Source organism: Syngnathus typhle, linkage group LG8 (genome assembly GCF_033458585.1).
Source record: "Syngnathus typhle isolate RoL2023-S1 ecotype Sweden linkage group LG8, RoL_Styp_1.0, whole genome shotgun sequence".
NCBI classification, from domain to species: domain Eukaryota; kingdom Metazoa; phylum Chordata; class Actinopteri; order Syngnathiformes; family Syngnathidae; genus Syngnathus; species Syngnathus typhle.
In genome coordinates, this window is record NC_083745.1 from 3,647,647 (window position 1) to 3,669,473 (window position 21,827).

At 45.7% G+C, this 21,827-nt stretch overlaps 2 protein-coding genes and 2 long non-coding RNA genes across 7 annotated transcripts; 1 reads left to right on the forward strand and 3 right to left on the reverse strand.

Annotated features, from left to right (window-relative positions):
* Window positions 1–2,620: 2,620 nt before the first annotated feature.
* Window positions 2,621–13,955, forward strand: stox1 (storkhead box 1). Its single transcript, XM_061284966.1, has 4 exons — window positions 2,621–2,954; window positions 9,974–10,126; window positions 10,192–12,478; window positions 13,002–13,955. The coding sequence occupies exons 1-4, from the start codon at window positions 2,621–2,623 to the stop codon at window positions 13,153–13,155; spliced, it is 2,928 nt and encodes a 975-aa protein (XP_061140950.1). The 3' UTR covers window positions 13,156–13,955.
* Window positions 2,821–6,709, reverse strand: LOC133158089 (uncharacterized). The gene is made up of 3 exons (XR_009715131.1): window positions 6,346–6,709; window positions 4,458–4,612; window positions 2,821–2,948 (listed from the first exon to the last, which is right to left on the reverse strand). It is a non-coding gene; the product is annotated as an uncharacterized LOC133158089 (long non-coding RNA).
* Window positions 9,034–10,523, reverse strand: LOC133158088 (uncharacterized). The gene is made up of 2 exons (XR_009715130.1): window positions 10,392–10,523; window positions 9,034–10,095 (listed from the first exon to the last, which is right to left on the reverse strand). It is a non-coding gene; the product is annotated as an uncharacterized LOC133158088 (long non-coding RNA).
* A 1,574-nt stretch (window positions 13,956–15,529) lies between the features above and the next one.
* On the reverse strand, window positions 15,530–21,361 carry si:ch211-198a12.6 (uncharacterized protein LOC563253 homolog). 4 transcript variants are annotated; one of them, XM_061284969.1, is made up of 3 exons: window positions 21,142–21,361; window positions 18,916–19,004; window positions 15,530–18,754 (listed from the first exon to the last, which is right to left on the reverse strand). In XM_061284969.1, exon 3 carries the CDS (start codon window positions 18,630–18,632, stop codon window positions 16,947–16,949), a length of 1,686 nt encoding a protein of 561 aa, XP_061140953.1. In that variant the 5' UTR covers window positions 18,633–18,754; window positions 18,916–19,004; window positions 21,142–21,361; the 3' UTR covers window positions 15,530–16,946. The 4 variants fall into 4 exon arrangements, with proteins under 4 accessions (XP_061140953.1, XP_061140951.1, XP_061140954.1 ...); XM_061284967.1 differs by having other exon boundaries at window positions 18,920–19,004; window positions 21,142–21,360; XM_061284970.1 differs by lacking the exon at window positions 21,142–21,361 and adding an exon at window positions 19,944–20,500.
* Between the last annotated feature and the right edge of the window lie 466 nt (window positions 21,362–21,827).

A 21,827-nucleotide genomic window follows, 5' to 3' on the forward strand; every position in this document is an offset into this window, starting at 1 on the left:
CATTCTGTCTCATCTTTTGGTTTAAAATCCATCCTGCCCTCCTTGAGGTGATTTAACAACCTGTTAAAAGTAGAACATTTCAATTGGAGTATTTTTGTATAGTTCATACATTAGCTTTATGCTTAGAGGGGGGATTTTTCTTTATCTTGGCTAGTTTGGACTAGTTTAAGAGCCAGATGAGTTGTCATTAGCTTTTAAATAAAAAAAAATCTGCCCCTGAGCGCCTCACACTAAGCGTAACGTTATATCTTTAATCCAGACGGAGCTGTTTGGCTCATGTTTGGCCTCGCTGCTAAGGCTCAGGTGATAATTGCACACCACCTCCGTAGCGACACAAGTTTGGACATGAATTTAGTAGGAAATCGGACCAAAAAAAAAAAAAAAACCTTGATGCTGGAGCTTTTCATCGTGGCGTTTGATGTTTTGTCATTTGATTGACAGTTTCAGATGCGCTTTCAGTCGTTTATTGCCAGTCCCACATAGCTTAGCTTCTGAGTTAGCTTAATGCTAATGGGGGGGGGTGTAATTACTGCCATATCCATTCATTTCAATTGGGAAAGAGTTTGGCAGGTCACTAAACCGCACTGAATTGTCAGATGGTACAAAGCGTGTGTTGCCCGACGATTGGGGTCAAATTCATTCCTGGCACGGTGGTAAAGAGGAAGCCCCTCTGGGGTGTTTTGCTTGGATCCCGAGAGCTGGGTTTTCCTCGCAGGACCAGATGTTTGTGACACACTGATCGCATTCCAAATATACGTCTTGATCACATCAAGGCCGTCGGCCCCACGCAAGCACCTGAGACTACTTAGCGTATGGAAATGGACAGGCCGGGGGTGAGGGATGTGTTGTGATTATGCTTACCAAGGGCTTCATGGTAATCACTCCCACCGGCAGACTTAACATTTTGGAAGAAAGACTCCTCACGTTTGCCACACAATGGAAACACTTTTGCAAACTTCTTCCTCTTAATGCATGTTCCATATAAATGGATATAGCACACAGGCCGTGTGTTTTTCTACTCCGTATCTGATCTACTTTTGATTGTTAACAGAGTTTTTACACTTTTCCCATGCAGGAAATCAGCAATTGTTGGAGTTGGAAGTGGTTCATTGTAGGTGTAACCAAGATATAAATCAACATTTCCGAGAATAAATAACCAAGTCAAAGACAAATGATTGCAGTGGAACCTCTAAAGTCACATTTGTGGAAAAGTACGTGTGGTGATACGCCAAACAATCACTTCAATTCAGTTGTATTTAACTTTTTTTTCTCCCAAACTATTTGAGCATAGATTTTATTTGATCCAAATGGCATCCAGGATCTCAGTTTGGCAGTAGATGTGCAATTTCCTGACTTTTCAACTTGCACTCGCTTTGCACTGAACCCAACAGTGCAGGTTTTTTTTTCCTTCAAATTGCAGATTGAACGTAATCACATGGCGTCTTCACTTTGACCTTTTCGACATTATTCTACAGAGATGAAGTCAGTCACCGTGCGTTGGCCATGCCGCTGTATTCTTTTCATGTGCAGAGGAAGCTCAATATCCTGTTGCACGCAGGCTCTTAATACAAAGAGGCAGAATGGGACCAGGGGCCTCCCAGGGTTCGAGCGCCGCTTGATAGTAAAGCCAAAAAAGCTTTCTGAGCTTGTGATATACGAGGTGCACTTCCAGTCTGCGGGCTTTGCTTAAAAGCAGCGTCTAATGGCCAAAAGGGGAGATGTGGTTCTCATTTAGAGGTAATAATGTTGTGATGAAACAAGTTGCTGGAGGAGAACAAATGAAAAGATTGGCCATTTGGAAAAAAAGTTTTTTTAAATGTCATATGGATGGTCGTTTGAGTCATTTTACGGCCACTACATTGGTTACATCTGCAGAATCTGTTGATAACTGCATCAAGCATGATTCATTTACATGATTCCAAAGCACATTTTTGTATGATATTAATCAAATTAAACACCCTATATTGTACATTTATTTATGAAGAGAGCCTAAATTAAATGAATGGTAATGTTTAACATGAATTATTTCCATATTCATTTCATTCTTTATATATTTACTTTTATTATTTAATGTTCTGAGCCGTGATTGGTCATTACCTGAGCAAGCAACTGTGACGTCATTTTCAGGCGACAGCAAGTGGCAAAATGGCCGTCCCCTCGGACTGATTAAAAACATGGCGGCTTTTGCTTCATATTCCATAAATGCAGAATTAATCAGAATGACACGTTTCGGCTAGTGGGGTCGGATAGAACATATTATTCTGAAGGTTTGTTTGTTTGTTTGAACTTGACTTCCTCTTAAATGGTAATGTCTTTATTGCAAATGAGACAAAAGCAATTTGAAAATGAACAATTGTTCGTCTTTTTATTGTGATGGCAAGTTCTCACACCTGTAAGCAGTGGGAGGTCCTCCACCTGTGTGTTCGTGTGGGTCGCCCCCTCCTCCTGTCCCTCCTCTTCCACCCTGCTAGTCTGTCTCCCCTCTCTCGGTCTTGTCAGGACCCTCACAGCAGGAGGACCCCCTCGCCCCCCGGCTATGTTTCCAGGAGACAAAGCTGCAGTTTAACTCAACAAGTCCGTTGAAGTCGCATTGAATTTGGAGCTCGGAAAAGCGGCGGACATGTCGCTCCACCCGCCGCGGATCGTGCAGCTCTCCGCCGGCTCCCTGGCGGTGGTCTTCGGCCCCGACGACGACGAGGAGTCGGCGGCGGAGGAGAGCCGCCGGAGCTCCTGCGCCACGGGGCTGGAGGTGTTCGCCGACTTCAAGGCGCAGAATCTCCGCAGTTTCTGGAATAATCGGCTGGTGAAGGCCATGGGCGAGGTGCACTTCCAAGGCTGGATGGACAACTTGGTGCTTTTCATCCAGGGAAGCTCGGCTAGCTTGGAGGTGCTGAGGGAAGCGTGGATGAGAAGAGCGCTCAAGTCAGCCACGGGCTTGGTCATCAGAGCTGTGGGTGAGAAGTTGCAACACAGTCATATGGTGTCTTACATCAAGCTCCAAAATATTTTCACGTCCAATGTGATAAGTATGTTAAATCAAAAAACGACCCAAAGCTTTTAGTCTTGAAAATGTCATTCAATATTATTTGAAGATACTGTCTGTTCCAGACCCCCATAAATCACCAACAAAAACTTTTTTTTCAAATAAGAAAACTCGTGCTGATTTATATTGTACCAAAAATAGCCATAAGAATGTAAAGATTGAAACAATTTGTGTTTCATGATGAATTCATATGCTTCCTTGACCACGTGACTTTCACAACTACTCAGTAAACTGCAGTCATATTTTTCATTTTTAGCAAAGGATAAGAAATGCTTGTATGTCTGCGTGAGGAACCAAACAGGTTGTGCTCCAATATCGGTTCTTTAAAGGGTCGAAACACAGCATCATGAATGCTTATTTCATTTGAGTTTTGCAATATCATTAAGATAGCGAAGTTTAATTCTCGTTCCCTCATCGTGTTGACGGCAACAAACTAGTTCCGATTCGATTCTGGTTAAGGTAAGCCATTTTAAACTTAAAAACAAAAAAAATGTTCATAGAAGTGTTTCAATGAACTCGTTCGCTGCTGAAAAAATACTAACCATATCTTTTTCTTATATGATAATGAAGTAAAATGGAAACATGATAAAAAGAGAATAAAAAGTGTTTTTATAAATTGCGTTATATCTGTATATGCTAATAGTTGCATCAAGTTTTATTCTTTTACGAGGCTTCACACAGAGGCTTCAACATGCGTTTACAACCTTGGCAAAAATGTGTCAAAGCCATAAAATGGACACTTTGAAAACAACTTTTTTTTTAGGTGTATAAACAAATCGGAGACAGTTATACAAACAACCTTGTTTGACGACGCTAAAACTCGCTGATTAATTTGTGTCCTTCAATGCAGCTTTTGTGCCCCGTCCCAATCGGACCAAAGTACGTCGTTCCCTATGGCCTGATGTCATGCGTTGGACATACGTGACATCACCATCCACGAGTCCAACGATAAGTCGCCCCTTGTGTGTTGTTTTAGCCCTAAAGATAACTTTGTGAGTGGTTATTTTCATGTTTGGCGACTTTGCGTATAAAAGAGAATAAATTTGAGTCCAAATGCCCTTTTCACGTCAACCACTTTTTTTTTTTTTTTTACTTTTGTCGTCTTTTGTAACTTTTTGTTGCTAGCGATTTGAACATTTACCGGATTATGATATCGTTTTTAAAACCCTCCAATTTGACGCCCTTTGTCAAATAGTCTAAAATGTCTTAAAGGCAGTTGAGGAATGTGTGTGTGTGTGTGGGGGGGGGACACAACTGGCAGGGTGTGATGTGATGGCCTGCTGGGGGGGGTGTTTGACATGTCATCCGTATGCGAGACACTTTGTGCTCCTCCAGACAACAATCAAGCGTACAAGCGCATGCTAAACGCCCAACTATACGAGCACAATGCACACAAGTTGTTTTCGTGGCCTACCTCCAAATCCTCGTACCCGTCCGTCCTTGGCTTCACAACCGCCGCAATTTGTATGGAAATGAGCCGCTTTGCCGCCTCCTCGCAAACAATCGGCCTGCGCCGAATCACTCGTCGGCCAAACGGCTACAGCGGCGACTTCTAGATTGATGTCAGACCTCGACATACAATAAATATGTCAGTCGGGAACACGAAGACTTGGCTGAAGTCACTAAAATGCAAAGGCCGAGAAGATTTATATGAGCTAATTGTTCGGTTTTATTTTCATTTCCCTTTGGTTTTCTTCTTTGGCTTTAAATCACAATTGTTTGCATTTGGGTCCATCCCAATGAAAACTGACCAGGGGAACCATTTTTGTGTCCTGAACTTTGGCTTAACAACCGCGGCTCATGATCTATACGAGTGGTTCTCAAAGCGGGGTCCCCGTTAGCCGTGGCTTGGGGTCCGCAGGGTACGGTATCTCAATCCCTTCGGAACGATCAGAAATACCGTTTCTGCTGTTTTGCCAATTTCGGGACATGTTGTGACGACTTGCTCCATTACACTTGGGCGCCATCTTGACAATAAAATGCCTTTGACCTGGACGACTGTTGCCTAAACAATAGAAGAAGAACCTGAGGCTTTGTTGTAAATGTGCTATTTGACAGACGAGGAAGTGGGGCTCATGTTTTTTAGCTGAAACATATCGTCTTACCGCGGCCTCACAATAGCATGATAACAAGCGCTCCAAGAGAAAAAAAAGACACTAAAACCAGTGAGGGGATCTTCCTTTTCCATAATAGCCTCTGACATACGGGGCTCAATGTAATTATCTTTGACGTCTCAGTTAAACCATAAAAACGTGGGAAAGTGGCCTCGAGAGGGAATCTTTTTTTTCCTTAATGCATCGCGGTTATCTGAGCGGGAAAGGGCCTCCGTTTTACAGTCGTTGACCTCGGGGTCTTCTTTTTTTTTTCTCGTGCTTAAATAATATCGCATTCCTACTGAAGAATCGTTTGTGTTAGCGACCCGGGTCGGTTGCGGCTCTTGCTAATGTTTGTCTATACGTTTAAATGGAATCCAGAGAGGGTTTAATGCCTATTTTAGTTTTCCTTTGGTTTCTTCTAATATAGTAGTTATCTGAAGTAAGGTTAATTTAGAGATTTGTTTCTGAACATGGTGTTCGTTGTTTTGATTTCAGAAAGGGTTAAAAATAAATGGTAATCAGAACCAGAATCAAGTGAGCAGATCTTGTCTTCAGGTTTTAAATACACAAAGTGTAGAAATAGCATATACTTGCTAAGCGCTAGCTGCTGCATTATTTAGCCTCCTCCAACAAGCTGAAACATTTATGCGGCTTTAGACGTGAGGTGTAATGAGGTATCTCGTGTCCCATCTACATCAGAACTGATGTGAGCTTAGCTTAGCATTTAGCTTAGCTAAGCATTCCTGAGATGCTTTGTTAACACTTCCCCTGGAATTTCTCTTCCCTCCCGCCCTTTACCTTTCTCCTCAAATGTTCTACTTTCACACAAAAGCGCCTCCTCAAAGTGCTCCACTCATGATCATAATTCTTCCAGATGTTAGCTTATTAACCACGATGCCCTCCCACGGTCTCTCACTGGGCTTTAAAATGGTTTTGCGCCGTCCTAATTGAGCAGTGCAGGTCAAAGGTCTAAACCTTCTTGCTAACAAGCTGCCGCGGGTCAGGTGGGTTCAGAAACGTACCGATTGTGTGGCCTGCTTTTATATTTTGTGTGTGGGGTCCATTAACCGGCTTGTTTGTCTTTATTTTTTTTTTTTGCTAGCTCAAAATGGCTGTGAACCATACGCAAAGTCTACTCAGTGTAAACTTTTCCTCCGAGGTTGGTTTTACACCCGACGAGCCGTCCTTCCCACCGAGACTTCCTACCTCTTCTGTAGCAAATGTTCCGCCACGTTTCCTCATGCGCTATGTTGAATGTTTACGCTAGCAGCCAGACAGCAGGAAGCCTTGACCTCTTTCACATTGCTCGCATGTGTTGTCTTCAGCCTGCATCCTTTCTACACGGACAAGGAAGCTCCCACACATCCCCCATCCTGCCAGTCCGGCACGTAGAACACAAAGTCAACGGACTTTAACCCTCAAGGAGTACCGACATACAAAAAAACAACATTTTCAGTTGTACAGTTTGTAGGTCTTATTTTTAATGACAAAAAGCCTACCACGGTAACAGGGGTGTGTCGACTTTTTCTAGCCATTGCATCTGTGGGAACTATTACGTGACGGATGAACCGCAATATATAGATTGATTATAAGAGCAGTCACGGTTTTGCTGCCAATAAAAACAACGCCGAAGTTTGTCCGCCGTGTCAGCGGCAGCTTGAGTTTCCCTCGTTGGGTTTGTTTTGATTCTCACTCCGCCTCTGACAAATGACTCAGCTACGGGATATTACGGTAAATTTACAATCAAAACACCTCGGGGTCTCCTGAGACGACTGTGTTTGTAGCAATTGCGGTGAGGTGTGCCACCTTTGCAAAAACGCCGCAAACGTCGGGATCAGCACCGTGGTTTTTCTCATGGGAAACGAAGAACACGATTAACGCAAGTGTTGGAAGAAAAAAGTGGGGAAACAATCAATCGTGATTTTTTTTGTTTTGATCACAGTATTCTAACACCGAATAAAATGGATACCATTTTTTGTTTGAATTTTTTGAAACAACAGTCTAAATAACCGCATCACGTTCCATAAAACATTCAACAACAAGTGAGTTTGTGAATGTTGCTCTCCCAAGGTGGTTCTTTATGTCTCTTGTCCGATGCCCGCCCCCTCCCTCCGGCCCGTACGCACTAGTGCATTGGTATCACGTTTCACTGAGCTCTCAAAGACACGTCTGTCTTGTTTCAAGTCTCAGGTTTATGCATTGGGTTCAGTCAGTGGCGCAATGCGGATTTAATACCTTCAGCTTGGACTTAATCATATCACTACGATGGCCATCTTAGAAACCGTTAGGACTCTACAAACTTGAAAATCCATCATTTAAGTAGATGCGTACATTAAAAGATTTTTCGATGTTATCTGTAACCTTGTGCAACATTTAATTGCAGAGGAGTAAAATGCAAAATACCATCTGATTCACATGCACTGCTTGATGTCTTTAAAGTTGGCTTGAGGATAATGTCAATGGTCTACAAAATGAGTCTGAAAAGCTTTTGAGGGGTTGGAAAGGGACACAAATACTGGCCTACTCCGCATTCTTCCCTTTTCTTTGGCTTTGGGTCCCGCGAAAGGTTTCCATGGCAACAGTAGACAACACAAAACTCTCCAGTTGTTTTTTTTTTTTTACTAGTTAGTTGTTTTTCTGACTTTTTGTGTGTTGGGCTAGCATTAGCATCATTGCTAACATGACTGTCTGGAGCTCTGTGCAGTCTGAATTTAACAAGGCCACTTTTGGCTGCGAGAGACGCATCAGTGCGATCGTGAAAAACTTGGAAAGTCTGAAAACTGAGTTACTCAGATAACTCGCGGTCAGGCTTGGAGGGAAGTAGTCTTGCTTACTGCTAAACATTGAGAGGACGCTTAGATTTTGGAGGCCATATTTTGGTGGGTTTCCATTCTTAGATTTTTTTTGTATTGTTTTAGAATAATTTGTCAAATATTTTGCAGCTTCTATTTTTTGTAGCACTTTTGTTGTTGTTATAGTTTATATATTCTTTTTATCTAATTTTACAGATTTTCACATAGTCATACTTATATTGTATTTTTCTGACTAATATCTCACCCCCAAAATATTGTATTTTTGTATGTTTTTTTTTTTTTAAATAATTTGGTCAGTGCAATCGTGATATGAAATACTTCTGACATTTCAACCTCTTATGTCCAGTCAGTGTATTCTGCTTTTTCTATTGAAGCGTGTAGGAGGCTTAAGTGATAAAATGAGACTCATGCGGCAGCTACCAAAACAGCCATGTGGCTCTCATCAGGGTCAGTAGACATCCCCCAAATAAAAGCAGAGAAGATAGACTTTTTTTCCTTTCCTGCTCACTCTCATGCGACCACTTTATTCTCACATGGAAAGTTCAGGACTTTTTATCTCATTGGTGTTAAGGTATGAAAGTAATTTATGTTGATTTTTTTTTTTCTCTCTGTTAGTCTGCCTTTATAATGCAACCCTATTCCAACCCAGTCAGGGCATTTTGCGAGTGTCCCCAGTGTTTAATCCACTGTTTGATACCCAAGCTGTCTGCCCCGCTGTTGCCATGGCAACCAGCCGGCAGGTTATGTTATTCATGCTGCGAATGACAAAGTGCATGGTCGGCAAACCGTTCAAAAGCAGCACTAAATCACGGATTATTAGGAGATTATTGATCCCATTGAGCTCATCGTGCCCCCCCCCTCCAAAAAAAAGCCCTTTGGTCATGTGACATTGCGTGGTTGCTATACAATGAAGAGCCCAGTCAGCAGTGCACATTCAGTGGCTAGCCAGAGTCGGATTGCGATATCTGGGGTGGGGGGATCATGTGTTTTTACAATCCCTCCGTGTGTCATAGGATCAGGTCTCACCCCCCAAAAAAAAGTGCTGTTAATCTTTTTTTTTTTTTTTTACTTGAATAAATCATGCGGTTTTCTGCTTTATTGACTTTAAAAATGTGTCACTGCAACCCCCCCCCACACACACAAAAACAAGACACTATTCATTGGCTTGTGTGACAGATAGTACGCGACGTGTTGTTTATTTTCCCCGTCTTGTGTCTAAGTGGCTCAAATGCGACGGCTGTAAATGTTTAGTTTACATCAAGCGGGCGCTTTGCTGTGTTTGGGGGTCTTGTGGCATATGTTTGAACTTCAAGTGGAAACACAGTCCTTCAAGTATCGTTTTCTACAGCGCTGTCATGAAATCAAAGTTTTCCATTTTTTTATATTCCAGATTATTTGGTTTAACATTTTATTTTCTGTCTCCTACTTTTGGTTTCGCTAATATTTTTCGATGTCAATGAATCCACCAGAACACCTTTATGATTGATTAACTAGTCAAACCTGTAACGGATTTGTCTGTCTAATCATTCACTCGGGATCTGGTTTGTTTTAAAGCATGACTAATCTTTAAACACTTTTTTTTTTTATCAGATTTCCTTTTTTACATTTCCAGACACGTCCCATGTGAATGCCGTCTGCCCCGTGAGTCATTTTTGATGTGGTCAAACTTGCATGGCACCAGTTTGAAATTACAAGACCAAATATGTCAAGAAGTTCTTTAGGGGAAGGGGGGGTCATGTTTTTCCAAGGGCACCTCCATGACATTGGAGTCTTGGGGGCGAGATATGCGATCCACCCAGCATGCGACCTGCGGTCAGTGTTGTGGGAGTGGTGGAATTCTGCGGTTCGTCCCGGCGCTGCTGGAATGTCCGCAGCCGGCCAGACTTTCACGGTTCATGTAACTCACATAAATAGACCACCGTGATCCGGGCTTAAGAAGTGGTTAGAGGACAATTGTTTTGAATCCTGATGCGGTTTGGGCGTAGTTGCACCATCTCACAATCTGTCGTGATGTGTTCCAGGCGACTTGTCCCCGTTGCAGATGTCCCCCGTCCCCCAGTCCCAATTCATTCCTTTGGCGGAGGTGTTGTGCTCAGTCATCTCCGACATGAACTCCTCCCAAATCGTCGTCAGTCAGGAGACTCTGGTGAACCACATGAGCAAATCACATCCGGGTAAGACCTCAACTTCTTCAGATCTTATCAGATCTTAGAAACATCTCTCTCTCTTTGCTTTTTAGGGATAACCATTCCAACTCAGGACATCCTCTACAATACTTTGGGCACTCTGATCAAGGAGCGCAAAATTTACCACACAGGGGAGGGCTACTTCATCGTCACCCCTCAGACTTATTTTATCACCGGCAACGTGGCTCGAGAGAAGACATGGTGGACTTCGGGCTCAGCGGAGGACCCTCCGTCACCGCCTCCCGTTACTTACCTTCTGAGCAACGACATCTCGGTGGAGGCGCCCCCGCTGGCTCACTGCAAGTCTTGCAGCTGCTTCAGCTCGCTCCCGACGTCCACCAACGTCCGCCTCGCTGCTACCACGCCGCTCGCCCTTCCTCCACCCGCCACGCCCGATCAACATTCCGTCTCCGTTTCCGTCAGCGAATGCACGGCCAAGAGCTCGAAATGGCCTCGGCCGTCGGATCACAAAGCTTCGGTGCAGCATCAGTCCACCTCCACAGCGGCGGACTGCCACGCCAGCGAGATCAGCAAACCCTCGGGAGCCATCAACCGCAAAGAAAAAGACGGCAAGCCGGGCAGGAAGTTTGGCCTCAGTTTGTTCCGGAGGAACGGCGGTAAAAAGGAGAAGTCAAAGAAGGAGTATGCGTCATTCGCCGGGCAGTTCCCACCCGAGGAGTGGCCGGTGAGAGACGAAGATGACCTCAATAACTTACCTCGCGACCTGGAGCACGCCATCATCAAGCGTATCAACCCCGAGTTGACGGTGGACAACCTGACGCGTCACACGGTTCTGATGAAGAAGCTGGAAGAAAGGCGGGAGAAGGCCCTGAGCAAAGGAGTCGACAAGGGAATGTCAACGGAGGTCCTAACAAGTTCTAAAGCGAGGCACCACCACTCCTCCAGGTCAGTCAAAAGGTCTGCTCCGAAAAGCTCTCGGAGCAAACGACGCTTGCACTCCTCCAAAGAAAAACAACGGGAAAGGATCAAGAAGATCTATCAAGACGGAGAAGATCTGATCCCCACCAGGTTGCGAGTGGAAATCCCAATCGATCAACCTTGTAAAGCCGAAGAGGCTCTCTCGCTTTACAAGAAACGCATTGAAAACCCTTTTCAGGCTCCAGAAGCTGGAATTCTTCCCGCCGCTCGGGAGCATCGAAAACCAAAAGAAGGCAGGCCGGCAGGGAAGAAGGAACGAACGACCCTTCGCTCCAAATCTTGGGACGCGCATCGGACCGAGATGAGCGTAGCGGACGACCGAGACATCGCCAAATCTCGCACATCTGAAGAAAACTACGGCCGGGAGAGGGAAGCCAGCTGCGAGCATTTACCGCGGGTCGACACGAAGCTCAACCGAGAATTCCCGCCGGACTACGGCTCGGCGTACCCGCAGAGCTGCACGCTGCGTATGGACGACAAACTTCGACACCAGAGGGAAGGAAACGGCGCAGAAACCCCCAAAAGCCAGACTTTGCCCGACGCTCTTCCGAAAATCCAACCGTATGGCAATTCTGACACCGTCCCAACAAGGACCTGGCCCAAGACGGCTTTACAACGGAAGCACTCGCTCAGATCAACCAAACCGCAAAGAGACGACTCGCAGAAAGCCGACGAACTCGCAACACATCAGCAGCAAAAAGACGGAAGAACCGCCGGCAGAGAGAAAGAAACACCGGAACCGGTCGTCCATAACCTGCCCTCGGTAACCGACGCCGAAGATGACCTCTACCAGAGAATAGAACATCACCGGGATGACGATACTTGCAGCTCCCTGTGCTTGAACGAGGAGGACCTTACCCCCAATTACCTTCACCCCCACTTAGTCCACCAGCAATCCGACACCGAATCCAAGTATCACTACTCCGACTTTACCCGTCAACGAGTCACCTCTAGCGACAGAAGGTCCAGCAGCCAGTGGGAAGCTTCTCTGAGCCCCAGCAGATCTGTGGAACCCGCGTGGAGACGGCAGTATCCTCAGCAGAGTCAAGCAGCTCCCCAAGATGAACCAAGTTCCGGAAAAGAAGCTCAGGCGCTGGAAGAATTACGCCACTCCGATTGTCCTGAACCTCCCGAGGCCTTTGACAGTAGCATCTTTGACTACTGCCCAACAAGTGAGGTCGAATCGGACACGGAGACCGTCCGTAAGTCGACGGACGAGGGCGACGGCGAATCGGCTCATTGGGCAGCCGAGGTGAAGGAAGCTCAGGAGGAGGATTTTCACGAGAGGGCGGTTCCCCTGAATCCAGGAGCCGGTCTAAGCGGGCCCGGGGAAACGGGAGAGGCAGTGGAACTGGTTGAGAACCAGAGCATCACAGGAGACAGCGGGATAGATTCTCCACGGTGAGTCTGTTTTCTTCCATTTATCTGATAATTGGGTCTTTGCCGACTTTGATCACTAGGGGAGTAAATGCTCGAGCAATTTTGCGAGATCTGGGATATTTGAAATTGAATATGTGGAAAAAGTTGATATTGCAGCTGGTGCTTCAATCTCACGGCTTTCCTCGAGACCATCGCAAGCAGTCGGGCAAAAATAAACACCCGAGTGCGACGTTACACCTCCGGGCTGCATTACTGCATTTGGCCTTTCACCAATTTGTGTTTCTTTCTTGGGAGGAAAAAAAAAAAAGCAAAAAGCAATAAAGCTGAACAAACACCTTGTAATGAAGCCCAACGTCCAATATTTGGACAGCAGGGAATGATTTTGATAATGATGTATAATTGCTGCGCCGTGCTTAAATTTCAAATGGGTGGAAACTAAATGCTTTGAACTCACTTGGCAGCCTTCCACGTTGGAATATACGAAACGGCGCCTTATTAATTCCATTTTTATCAAACATGTCCCCCCCCCCCCTTCTCCATGCAGGACCCACGTTAGTCTGGCCTCCAGCAACACAGTCATTCTGCAGGGTCTCAAGAGAAGGGGTTTTCTCCAGAACTTGGGCAAACTACACACCAAAAGCAGCGCCATTCGACCACAGAACTCCCTGCTGCAGCTCACTCCTGTCATGAACGTATAAAGGGAACCTCAACATCTTCGCATGTGCTTTAATCTCAAATTCTATGCAACTGTTTACAAACAGTTTGTACAGATGTTCAATGTATATTGTAAATATTTTTGTTCAATATGCTATGCAATATAAGTTCCTGGTTGACATTGTGTACCTCTGAAATGTGTATCAACATTTATGGGTTAATCGAGAGTTTTACATACATTGTTTCTTGGGTTAAAAAGTCAAAACTTTCATTATTGTAGACTTGAGAGACTAAGATTATAAAAAGCTGTATATGTTATAGCATCCTGTGTTTTTAATTTGTCCACTTTATAATTTGGATTCGAGCTGAAAGATTGGAGAAATTAAAAGAGTAACATACAAACCGTTGACTTAATCTGATTATTTAATTCATATCATGAGCAATTATCGTAGGCACCAAGTGACGCATTTTTAAAAATTAAACAAGAGTAATGGGTGAGAATCAAACTTGGGTAAAAGCAGTGCTTCTCAATTATTTTCTGTTACGCCTCCCCCTAGCAAGAAGAAAACTATTCGCGCCCCCCCTCCCCACCGTGACTATCCTAACTTGTCTTGTAAGTTGTAAAAATGAGAGCGCCACTGCCCCCTGCTGTAGTAAACGCGCAATTACACTTTATTCTAGTACTGCCAAAAAAAAAGCCTGTTCCCCAGGGTCACACGCGCCCCCCCAGGAATAGCACCGCGCCCCCAAGGGGGCGCGCCCCACTATTTGAGAAGCACTGGCCTAGGTGACTGATTCACAATTTGGTTTTGTCTGATATCAGAGATTAAATAAAGAAAACCAACTGATTGATTGATTTGTTTTAATTGAGAGGAAAAAAAAACAGCAAAAGCATTTCACTAGCTGACCAGGAGATGGCGACAGCGTGGCATCTGAAGACCATGGATTGTTTGTTCTGCTATAGCCTAGGTGACTGATTCACAATTTGGTTTTGTCTGATAATAGATATTAAATAAAGAAAACCAACTGGCTAATTGATTTGTTTTAATTGAGAGAAAAAAAAACATCAGCAAAAGCATTTCACTAACTGACCAGGAGATGGCGACAGCGCGGCATCTGAAGACCATGGATCGTTCTGCTATGCCGGTTTAAAAAAAAAAAAAAACGTAATTAGCTAGGGGTCAAAGGTCAAAGTTTACGGTTCAAAGTTCACCCAGGGGTCAAAGGTCGGTTCAAAGTTCACGGGGTCATGTGCACATTTTCGATTTTTAACTAGAGTTGAAAGTTCGGGGTTCAAAGGTCACCGCGGGGTCACCACGGGGTCACCACGGGGTCACCGCGGGGTCACCGCGGGGTCACCGCGGGTTCAAAGTTCAGGGTTCACTTTTTTTTTTTTTTTTTTTTTTAGGTTAACCTTTATTTAACCCAGTGCTTCTCAATTATTTTCTGTTACGCCCCCCCCCTAGCAAGAAGAAAACTATTCGCGCCCCCCCTCCCCACCGTGACTATCCTAACTTGTCTTGTAAGTCGTAAAATGTTGCACTGTCGCAAACGTGACAGAAGTAACAATGAGAGCGCCACTGCCCCCTGCTGTAGTAAACGCGCAATTACACTTTATTCTAGTACTGCCAAAAAAAAAGCCTGTTCCCCAGGGTCACACGCGCCCCCCCAGGAATAGCACTGCGCCCCCCAAGGGGGGCGCCCCACTATTTGAGAAGCACTGGGTAAAAGGGACGGAGTAATTTTGACGCTTCCGGAAGAAATAAAGCCCCCCCCCTCCTCCTGACTGACGTCATCACAGGATTGCTGTCAACCTAAAACTTTGACAAGTTAACATGCTAGTTGTTAGCCTCAAATGTTTGGGCCAGTGTTGGCAATTAAGGTCTTCTACGGACTTAAAATTGCACCAAAACGCATTTGACGTACGTGCTGATAAACGGATGAACGCAACACACTATTTAACCGTGTTATTTGAAATGGTAAAATAATATCTAACAAATTATTTGCACTAACGTTCACCAGCAACAACGCGCTTGGAATCGCTGAGCGCTATTTCAAATGGCAAGAGCGACATCTTCAGGATTGCTGAGGGAGTGCAACTGCCAGTATCCTGCCTTCCCTTCGGTTTAACAGAATTGTATCCCAATTTTGGATCAGCTTTAACGTTTGATTCCTTTTTTATTTTCTACACGGGAACCAATCCTGGTGAGGGTAGGAGGAGCAGACCTGGTACCGGTTGCCAACTAACCACAAGTCAAAGGTAAACCAACAACTATTCAGTCACAGTGATTTATTAAACAATTTAAATTGCTCATATTTTGTCATGTGTGAGAAAGTCCACACAAGCCAAGTGGAAACAAAATCAAGTAGTGATAGCGATCCAATATGCTGTTAAAATCAAATTCTGAAGGACACCAGAAGAGTCAACGACCTTTATTTATCCATATATGTGCCACTCCAAAAAAGGGGGAAAAGATGTTACAAGGTTTGCCCTTTTAAGAGAAGCCTGTATGGATTCCTTTACATTTTTTTTCCCTCAGGAATTAGGCCATTTACAATAACACAAGAGGGGAGAAAATAAGACCATATACAGTGTAAACGCAATAGTCTACATGAAAGCAAAAAATAATGTTATTGACAAAGTAAATGAATATTAATGAGGGGGGGAAAAAAATTCCATTAACAGCTCAGCATCCATTGTTCTCTACACAGCATGCAATAAGGCACCTAGCTAACAGGATAAAAACTATGCTACAAATTGAAGCAAAAGAAAAAAAAAAAAAACAGGGGAGAAACTTAAAAAAATATTGCTTGTCGTGCCCTCTCCCATAAAAACATCTTTGCTCCCTTTCATATAACCCAATTCATATTTAAAAAAATACGTTTGTAAAAGTTTTTTTTTTTTTTACACGCATCTAATGCAAAGTTGGAAAAGTCAACTTTTCTCATACATTTCTGTTGTAATATGCACAAGCCTTTAAATCAGATTGTGATAGTGTCAACATGAGTAACTGCTATCTATACTCTATGAACAGGTTTAATTCATTTTTCTCAGAAGGGGAACAGGAATGAGGAAGAAAAGGAGACCGGTGTAATATGCTAACCATAAAGTGTTTATTCTCTGTCAGGAATTGTCTTGTGGCTGCGTGCCATCTCCTGTTATCAGCCAGTATTGCTCTCTGTACAGACCATGTCATGGTAAATAACTTCCTAAATATACACAAATTCAACTGCTGCCGCTTGAAAACGCCTGCAACACGTGTAACTCGGGCGCTGAGTCTGAGTTGGGTGCAGAAAAAGGAGTGGGGGGGTGGGGGGGGGGGGGGAACTGGGGAGACAACATGGGTCTCACTATCAAAAATGTTTTCTTTTTGGAACAGCACACTAGTCACCTATACATTTATAAAAGAAATCAATAAGTATTTACAATGGGATTTTCTTCACACAGGTCAGGAGGGTGAAGAGAGATGACTAATTGGAGTTCCGGTGTTGACGGCCTTGAACCGAAGATCCCGCGATCGCCGCCGAGAAGCTTCGTCCAAGAAAGATGGGGTAACTTTTTTTCTGGTTGCTTTTAAAAGTGTTCTTTGAGTTCCCGCGCAAGGGAGAACAAACAATCGAAGCGACTCTTCCACTCAGTTTCTGCTGCGTCCCGCCGATGACCCATCAGTCCTTCGACCGATCCTCTTCACTGCAGCTGACCTGACCACGTGAACATCCAAGCGAGTCAACCCGACTGGTCTTGTGGTGGTGGTGGTGGGGGGGGGGGCGCTAGTAGTTAAACGAGAAGCCAGGGATGGGTTGAGCGCTTGCGTCTGAACGGAACCCCCCCCCACTACTCTAAATGGATTCGATGGTGTCTGGAGAGGGAGGACGAATGGTTGAAGCCTTTCCCGCACTGGGTGCAGCGGTAGGGCTTCTCCACAAGGAGGTGTTGCTTGGGGAAGGCGTTGTTAGGGAAGACCTTAGGCGAGGCGATGGCGCCGTACTGCTCGGGAGAGTTCATCGGTAGGGGCAGCGGCGGCGACTGCGGTGCCGCCTGCTGCTTGTTCTCCAGATGGACCCTCTGGTGCCGTGCCAGCGAAGACGAGTGGTTGAAGATCTTGCCGCAGTGGCCGCAGGTGTAACCTTTGCCCTCCGAGTGAACTCTCTGGTGCCGCGAAAGGGAGGAGGAATGGTTGAAGCCCTTGTCGCAGTGGTGGCACATGTAGGGCTTCTCTCCTTGCAGGTGTACCCTCTGCTTGGCAGGGGTGCCGAAGGTCATGGGCTTGCCGGGCTGTGCCGCCGAGAACACGGGTCCCTGCAGGTGGGTCTTGTGGTGGCGCGAGAGTGACGAGGAGTGGTTGAAGCCCTTGTTGCAGTGCCTGCAGGTGTAGGGCTTGCCGCCGGCGTGGACCTGCTGGTGCTTCTTCAGGTGACGCTTGCGGACAAAGCTCTTCCGGCACATGTTGCATTTGTACGGCTTCTCACCCGAGTGGATCCTCTGGTGCTCCCGTAGGGTGGCGGCGGCGGCAAAACACTTGCCGCACTGCGCGCAACGGTGGGGCTTGTCGGTGAGCACCACGCCGGCGTGTGCTGCGTGCGCGGCGTGGGCTGCGTGGGTCTTCTGGTGCTGCTTGAGGTTAGAGGTGGTCGCGAAGCCTTTGCCGCACTGGCCGCACGTGTACGGCTTTTCGCGAGCGTGGACTTCCTGGTGCTTCTTCAGATGCCTCCTGCGGACAAAGCTCTTCCTGCACTGGGTGCACTTGTACGGCTTGTCCTCAGAGTGCATCTTCATGTGTTCTCGTAGGGTGATGGCGGCAGCAAAGCTCTTGCCGCACTCTGTGCACCGGTGCGGCTTGTCGGGCAGGTGGATCATTTGGTGGGACTTGAGGCTGAAGGCGTCAATGACGTCCTTGCCCATGATCTCCACGCCCGAGGGTACGTAGGGCTTCTCTTTCATGTGGATCTTCATGTGTTGCTTGAGGCTGGCCTCCACGGCAAAGCTCTCGCCGCAATGGACGCAGATGTACGGGTTGAGGTCTTTGTGGATCTCAAAGTGCTGGTGGAGGTCAGAGATGCTGCCGAAGATCTCGCCGCATTCGTTGCACTGCAGGCCGTGCGCCTCATGAATGATGACGCCATTCTCAGACTCTACCGTCAGCTCGCCGCCGTGATCCGACTCCACTTTCACCTCATGCTCACTCTCAGCCTTGAGCAACACTTCCCCGAGTAGCGCCTCGCCCGTCGATGTCTTAATCTCGGCGCCGGCAAAGCAGTGCATATCGTCATGTTCCACCTTGATGTAATCGTGGTCCGTCTCCACGATGGCGTCTACGCACGACACGGCGCCGAGGTCTGTCCCCAGCCCTTGGATCTTTAGTTCAGTGCCGTGGATCTCCAACTCCAGGCCACGCTTTTCCTCAGTCATGATTTCTGTCTCGGCGCCGTAGTGCAGGTCGACATGGCTGTGGGCTATGACACACTCCGACCCAAGCGTGTCAAGGCCGGGTGTGTCACATTCAGTCTCTGACTCCGCCATGAGCACACACTCCAACCCCACGACCTCCGTTTTTTAGCCGGACGGGTAACTCAACTAAGAATCGGGGTATGGATCTTGGTTTGGATGAGCACAGCGCTGGTATTGTTGGTCAGAGAGCAGACCTGGAAGAGAAGCCAATAGAGTCGTGTTAACCACAGTTGTCACTTATGCAACACTTGTTGTCTTTTGTGCAGCATTTATCTTAATACTTGGATTAACATGTGCTAAAGGTTGGATTACTATTATTACTATGCTCCAAGGGATTTAACCCAAATGGACATACTTGCCTGTGTCTTTTAGTTGATGGCTTGTTCGAGAATGTAGAGCGAGAAGGAAGATATGTGGCTGATGATCACAAGTGAGCTCAGATATCTGTAAGAGATTTTTACTTTAAGATTCATTCTCACACATTTGTTATTATTGAAAGGGAGGAAAAACAAGACAGGTAATTATGCACAAAGAAACTAAAAAAAAAAAATGGTACCACTGTCACCTGTCTAATGATAGAAAAATCATTGAACTGCAAGGAGGCTCTGAGACTTGGCTTTAAATTTGTAAAGAAAACACCCCATTAATGCTTCTAAGCAACAACTACAAACAAGTGAGACTAAATTGCTGCAAAACTATGCAGCAGGTGTAAAATGCTGATGTGGCTCTCTCAATTAGTTATCTACATACGTTAACATGGGCTTAACGTCTTTGAATGTGTGTGTGAGAATTGAGGAAAATTGCAAAAATATCAATTCTACAAGCAGGGCTTTGTTAAATCTTAATATCTTCCAATGGCGATGAGGGTCACTCCGTGACATATACCCAGATACTGTTGGTACCTTTTAGTGACAATGGGGCGAACACCTTCGATTAGCAAACTCCCCAAAAGGTAATATACAGGCTAAGTGTTCATTAGCAGGCTAGGTTAGCAGTTATAACGAGCTAAACAGCATCAAAGTAGCCAAAATCGTCATCGGGCTCTCGAATAGCGTTTAATCCGCAAAGAGACATGTCAGTCGGCCTAAACCGCTTTCAACTCGCGCGGTTCTTTGTTCTCCACCCGACGGCGAGATGCACTTTGCGACCAGGCGTCGTCAAAGCGGCGTGTTATTATTAAAATGTTGCACCGGTGGCTCGCTAGCCTCTCCCAAAACGGCAACAAATAGCTCCCGTAGCCGCTACTTAGCTGGCTACGGTCGAGGGGAAACTGGTTCACACCACCGCAGCTTTGTTAGCGGCTAAGTGGTCGCCATTTAGCGCGCTAACTAGCTTCGTAGCAAAAATCACAGACGAAGCGAATAGACTTAGGACGATACTTACGCCGTCGAAAAAAAAGTCGGTTCAAATATAACGAGGAAAAGGAATTTCGGTGCGAGCAGAGGGCGCGGTTGTCGATGCGGAAATCGTCCTCTTGCGCGCGTACTAACAGGCCATCTTGTTGTGCCACACCAGCAGCTAGCCAGCTCAAGGACTACAATGCTCATAAGATGGCTGCCGCGAGCTAACGTAAGCCAACTTAGCTTCCGCCCTCCCCAAACCGCATTGGATCAGCAGCGAAGCCCCAAGCCATGTCCAAATAAGTCAACCGCCCTACGTCTATGTGACAAAATACGAACGTGTTGCAAACAATATATCCACACTGTCATAAAAAAAAAACAATGACGAGGCTGTGGCTCGAAAGCTAACGGTAAAGTTAGCAAGCTAATAAGAGTTGGGCTAGTAGCCGAAGAGGGGGACAAAGATGACTAACATCGAGGGCGATGAGTACGGAGGGGAAAGCCCGGGAAGGTTGTCTTTTGATTTGAAACGAATCCAAACATATCATCGTTGCCCCCCTCAACACATTGTGATTAAATAAGTGTTTATAAACTTGATCAAATGAACACTGTGTTAGTTCAAAGAACGTGCATAGCAAGTACTACCAAAGCCAGCCTTCGACGACTGCGGCACCCATATCAATGGCGGCCTTGCTGGCTAACCAGCTCCAGCCGACATTAGCGTGTCGGCTACGTAGCCGCGGTGGCAAGCTAACCCGTCGGCTAAGCCACCTCTGCTCCTCCCTGGTTCCCCTCGTAACCCCCAGGTAAGGACTTTTCGCATCGAAGCGACTTATTTGTTAAAGCAACCATTCGGCCACGTTAACACAAGTTTGGAATGGACGTTTGTTTCCATACAGATGGGGTCGTTAATGCAAAGTAGTGCAAAAACGACTACAAAACCAACAAGCGAGAGGGGGGGTTGTAATATCGCGGTTTTAGTCTTTAATAATCATAACAATAATACAACAATGTGCATAGTGGGTCGAGGCCCTGTATTTTTCCATGACAGAGTTCGCAGGCTGCTTTAACTACAATACGAAAGCACAAATATGGGCGAGCATCCGTGCAAGGATCGGCGTCATTTCCCAACTAAGCGCTCCCTTTTGCCTCTCCAGATGAGTCCATCCCTCAATAATAAAACAATTAGGAGCAAAAATATAACAGCAATTGACATCTTCCAGACATATGCACCCACCCACCTTTCTTCCTTTTTCTTCTGGTGTGGAACTATGAGACAAACGAAGGGATCGCTCGCGTTTATATGACAAGGAAAAAGAAAGTCCGGTTTGTTATGAGTCTCGTTTTGGATGTTGTGTTTGTCTTGTCTTGGTGTCCGTGATACACTTGCGTGCTGTGCCGAACGGGCGCCACAGTGCTCATCTGGCGCCAACGTTGGACCGCCGACGCTTTAGCGAAAAGCAAGTGTTGTCGTTTCCACACGCCATCCAGACCGCTACCGCCTCCTGCAGCCGAGGAGCCGCTCGGCAAGGGACCAGAACGGCCACATCATAGTGGGGCAAGGCCCTCCAAATCTTTCAAATAAAAGCTAAAGCATTTATAACTGTTTTATTTACCGTAAACCATTTATTTATTGAGCGGCATACAAATTGCTGTACGTAAAGTAAAATTCAATTACTTAAAACCAAAGGTGTTGAGACAACCATGACATTATAAACAAAAACAGATAAATTGAAAAGGATTCTCAGTGTGTGGCTCCATCTAGTGGTACATCGAAGAATCACTGAATAAAAAATTGAAAACGACATCTGTTCAGCACAGTTCAGTTGTAATCAGCACGTTTGTCATTAATATTTTATGACTTTACTAAGGTAATGTGTACCATGATAGCTATGTGGGCTCCCTCTCATGAAATGTTCAAACTGTG

Excerpts from the sequence above, each read along its gene's own strand:
- si:ch211-198a12.6 (XM_061284969.1), bottom strand. The coding sequence starts at position 18,632 with ATGGCGGAGTCAGAGACTGAATGTGACACACCCGGCCTTGACACGCTT.
- stox1 (XM_061284966.1), top strand. The coding sequence starts at position 2,621 with ATGTCGCTCCACCCGCCGCGGATCGTGCAGCTCTCCGCCGGCTCCCTG. Across the intron at positions 10,127-10,191 it reads CATGAGCAAATCACATCCGG|GGATAACCATTCCAACTCAG; the intron begins GTAAGACCTCAA and ends TTTGCTTTTTAG. Across the intron at positions 12,479-13,001 it reads AGCGGGATAGATTCTCCACG|GACCCACGTTAGTCTGGCCT; the intron begins GTGAGTCTGTTT and ends TTCTCCATGCAG.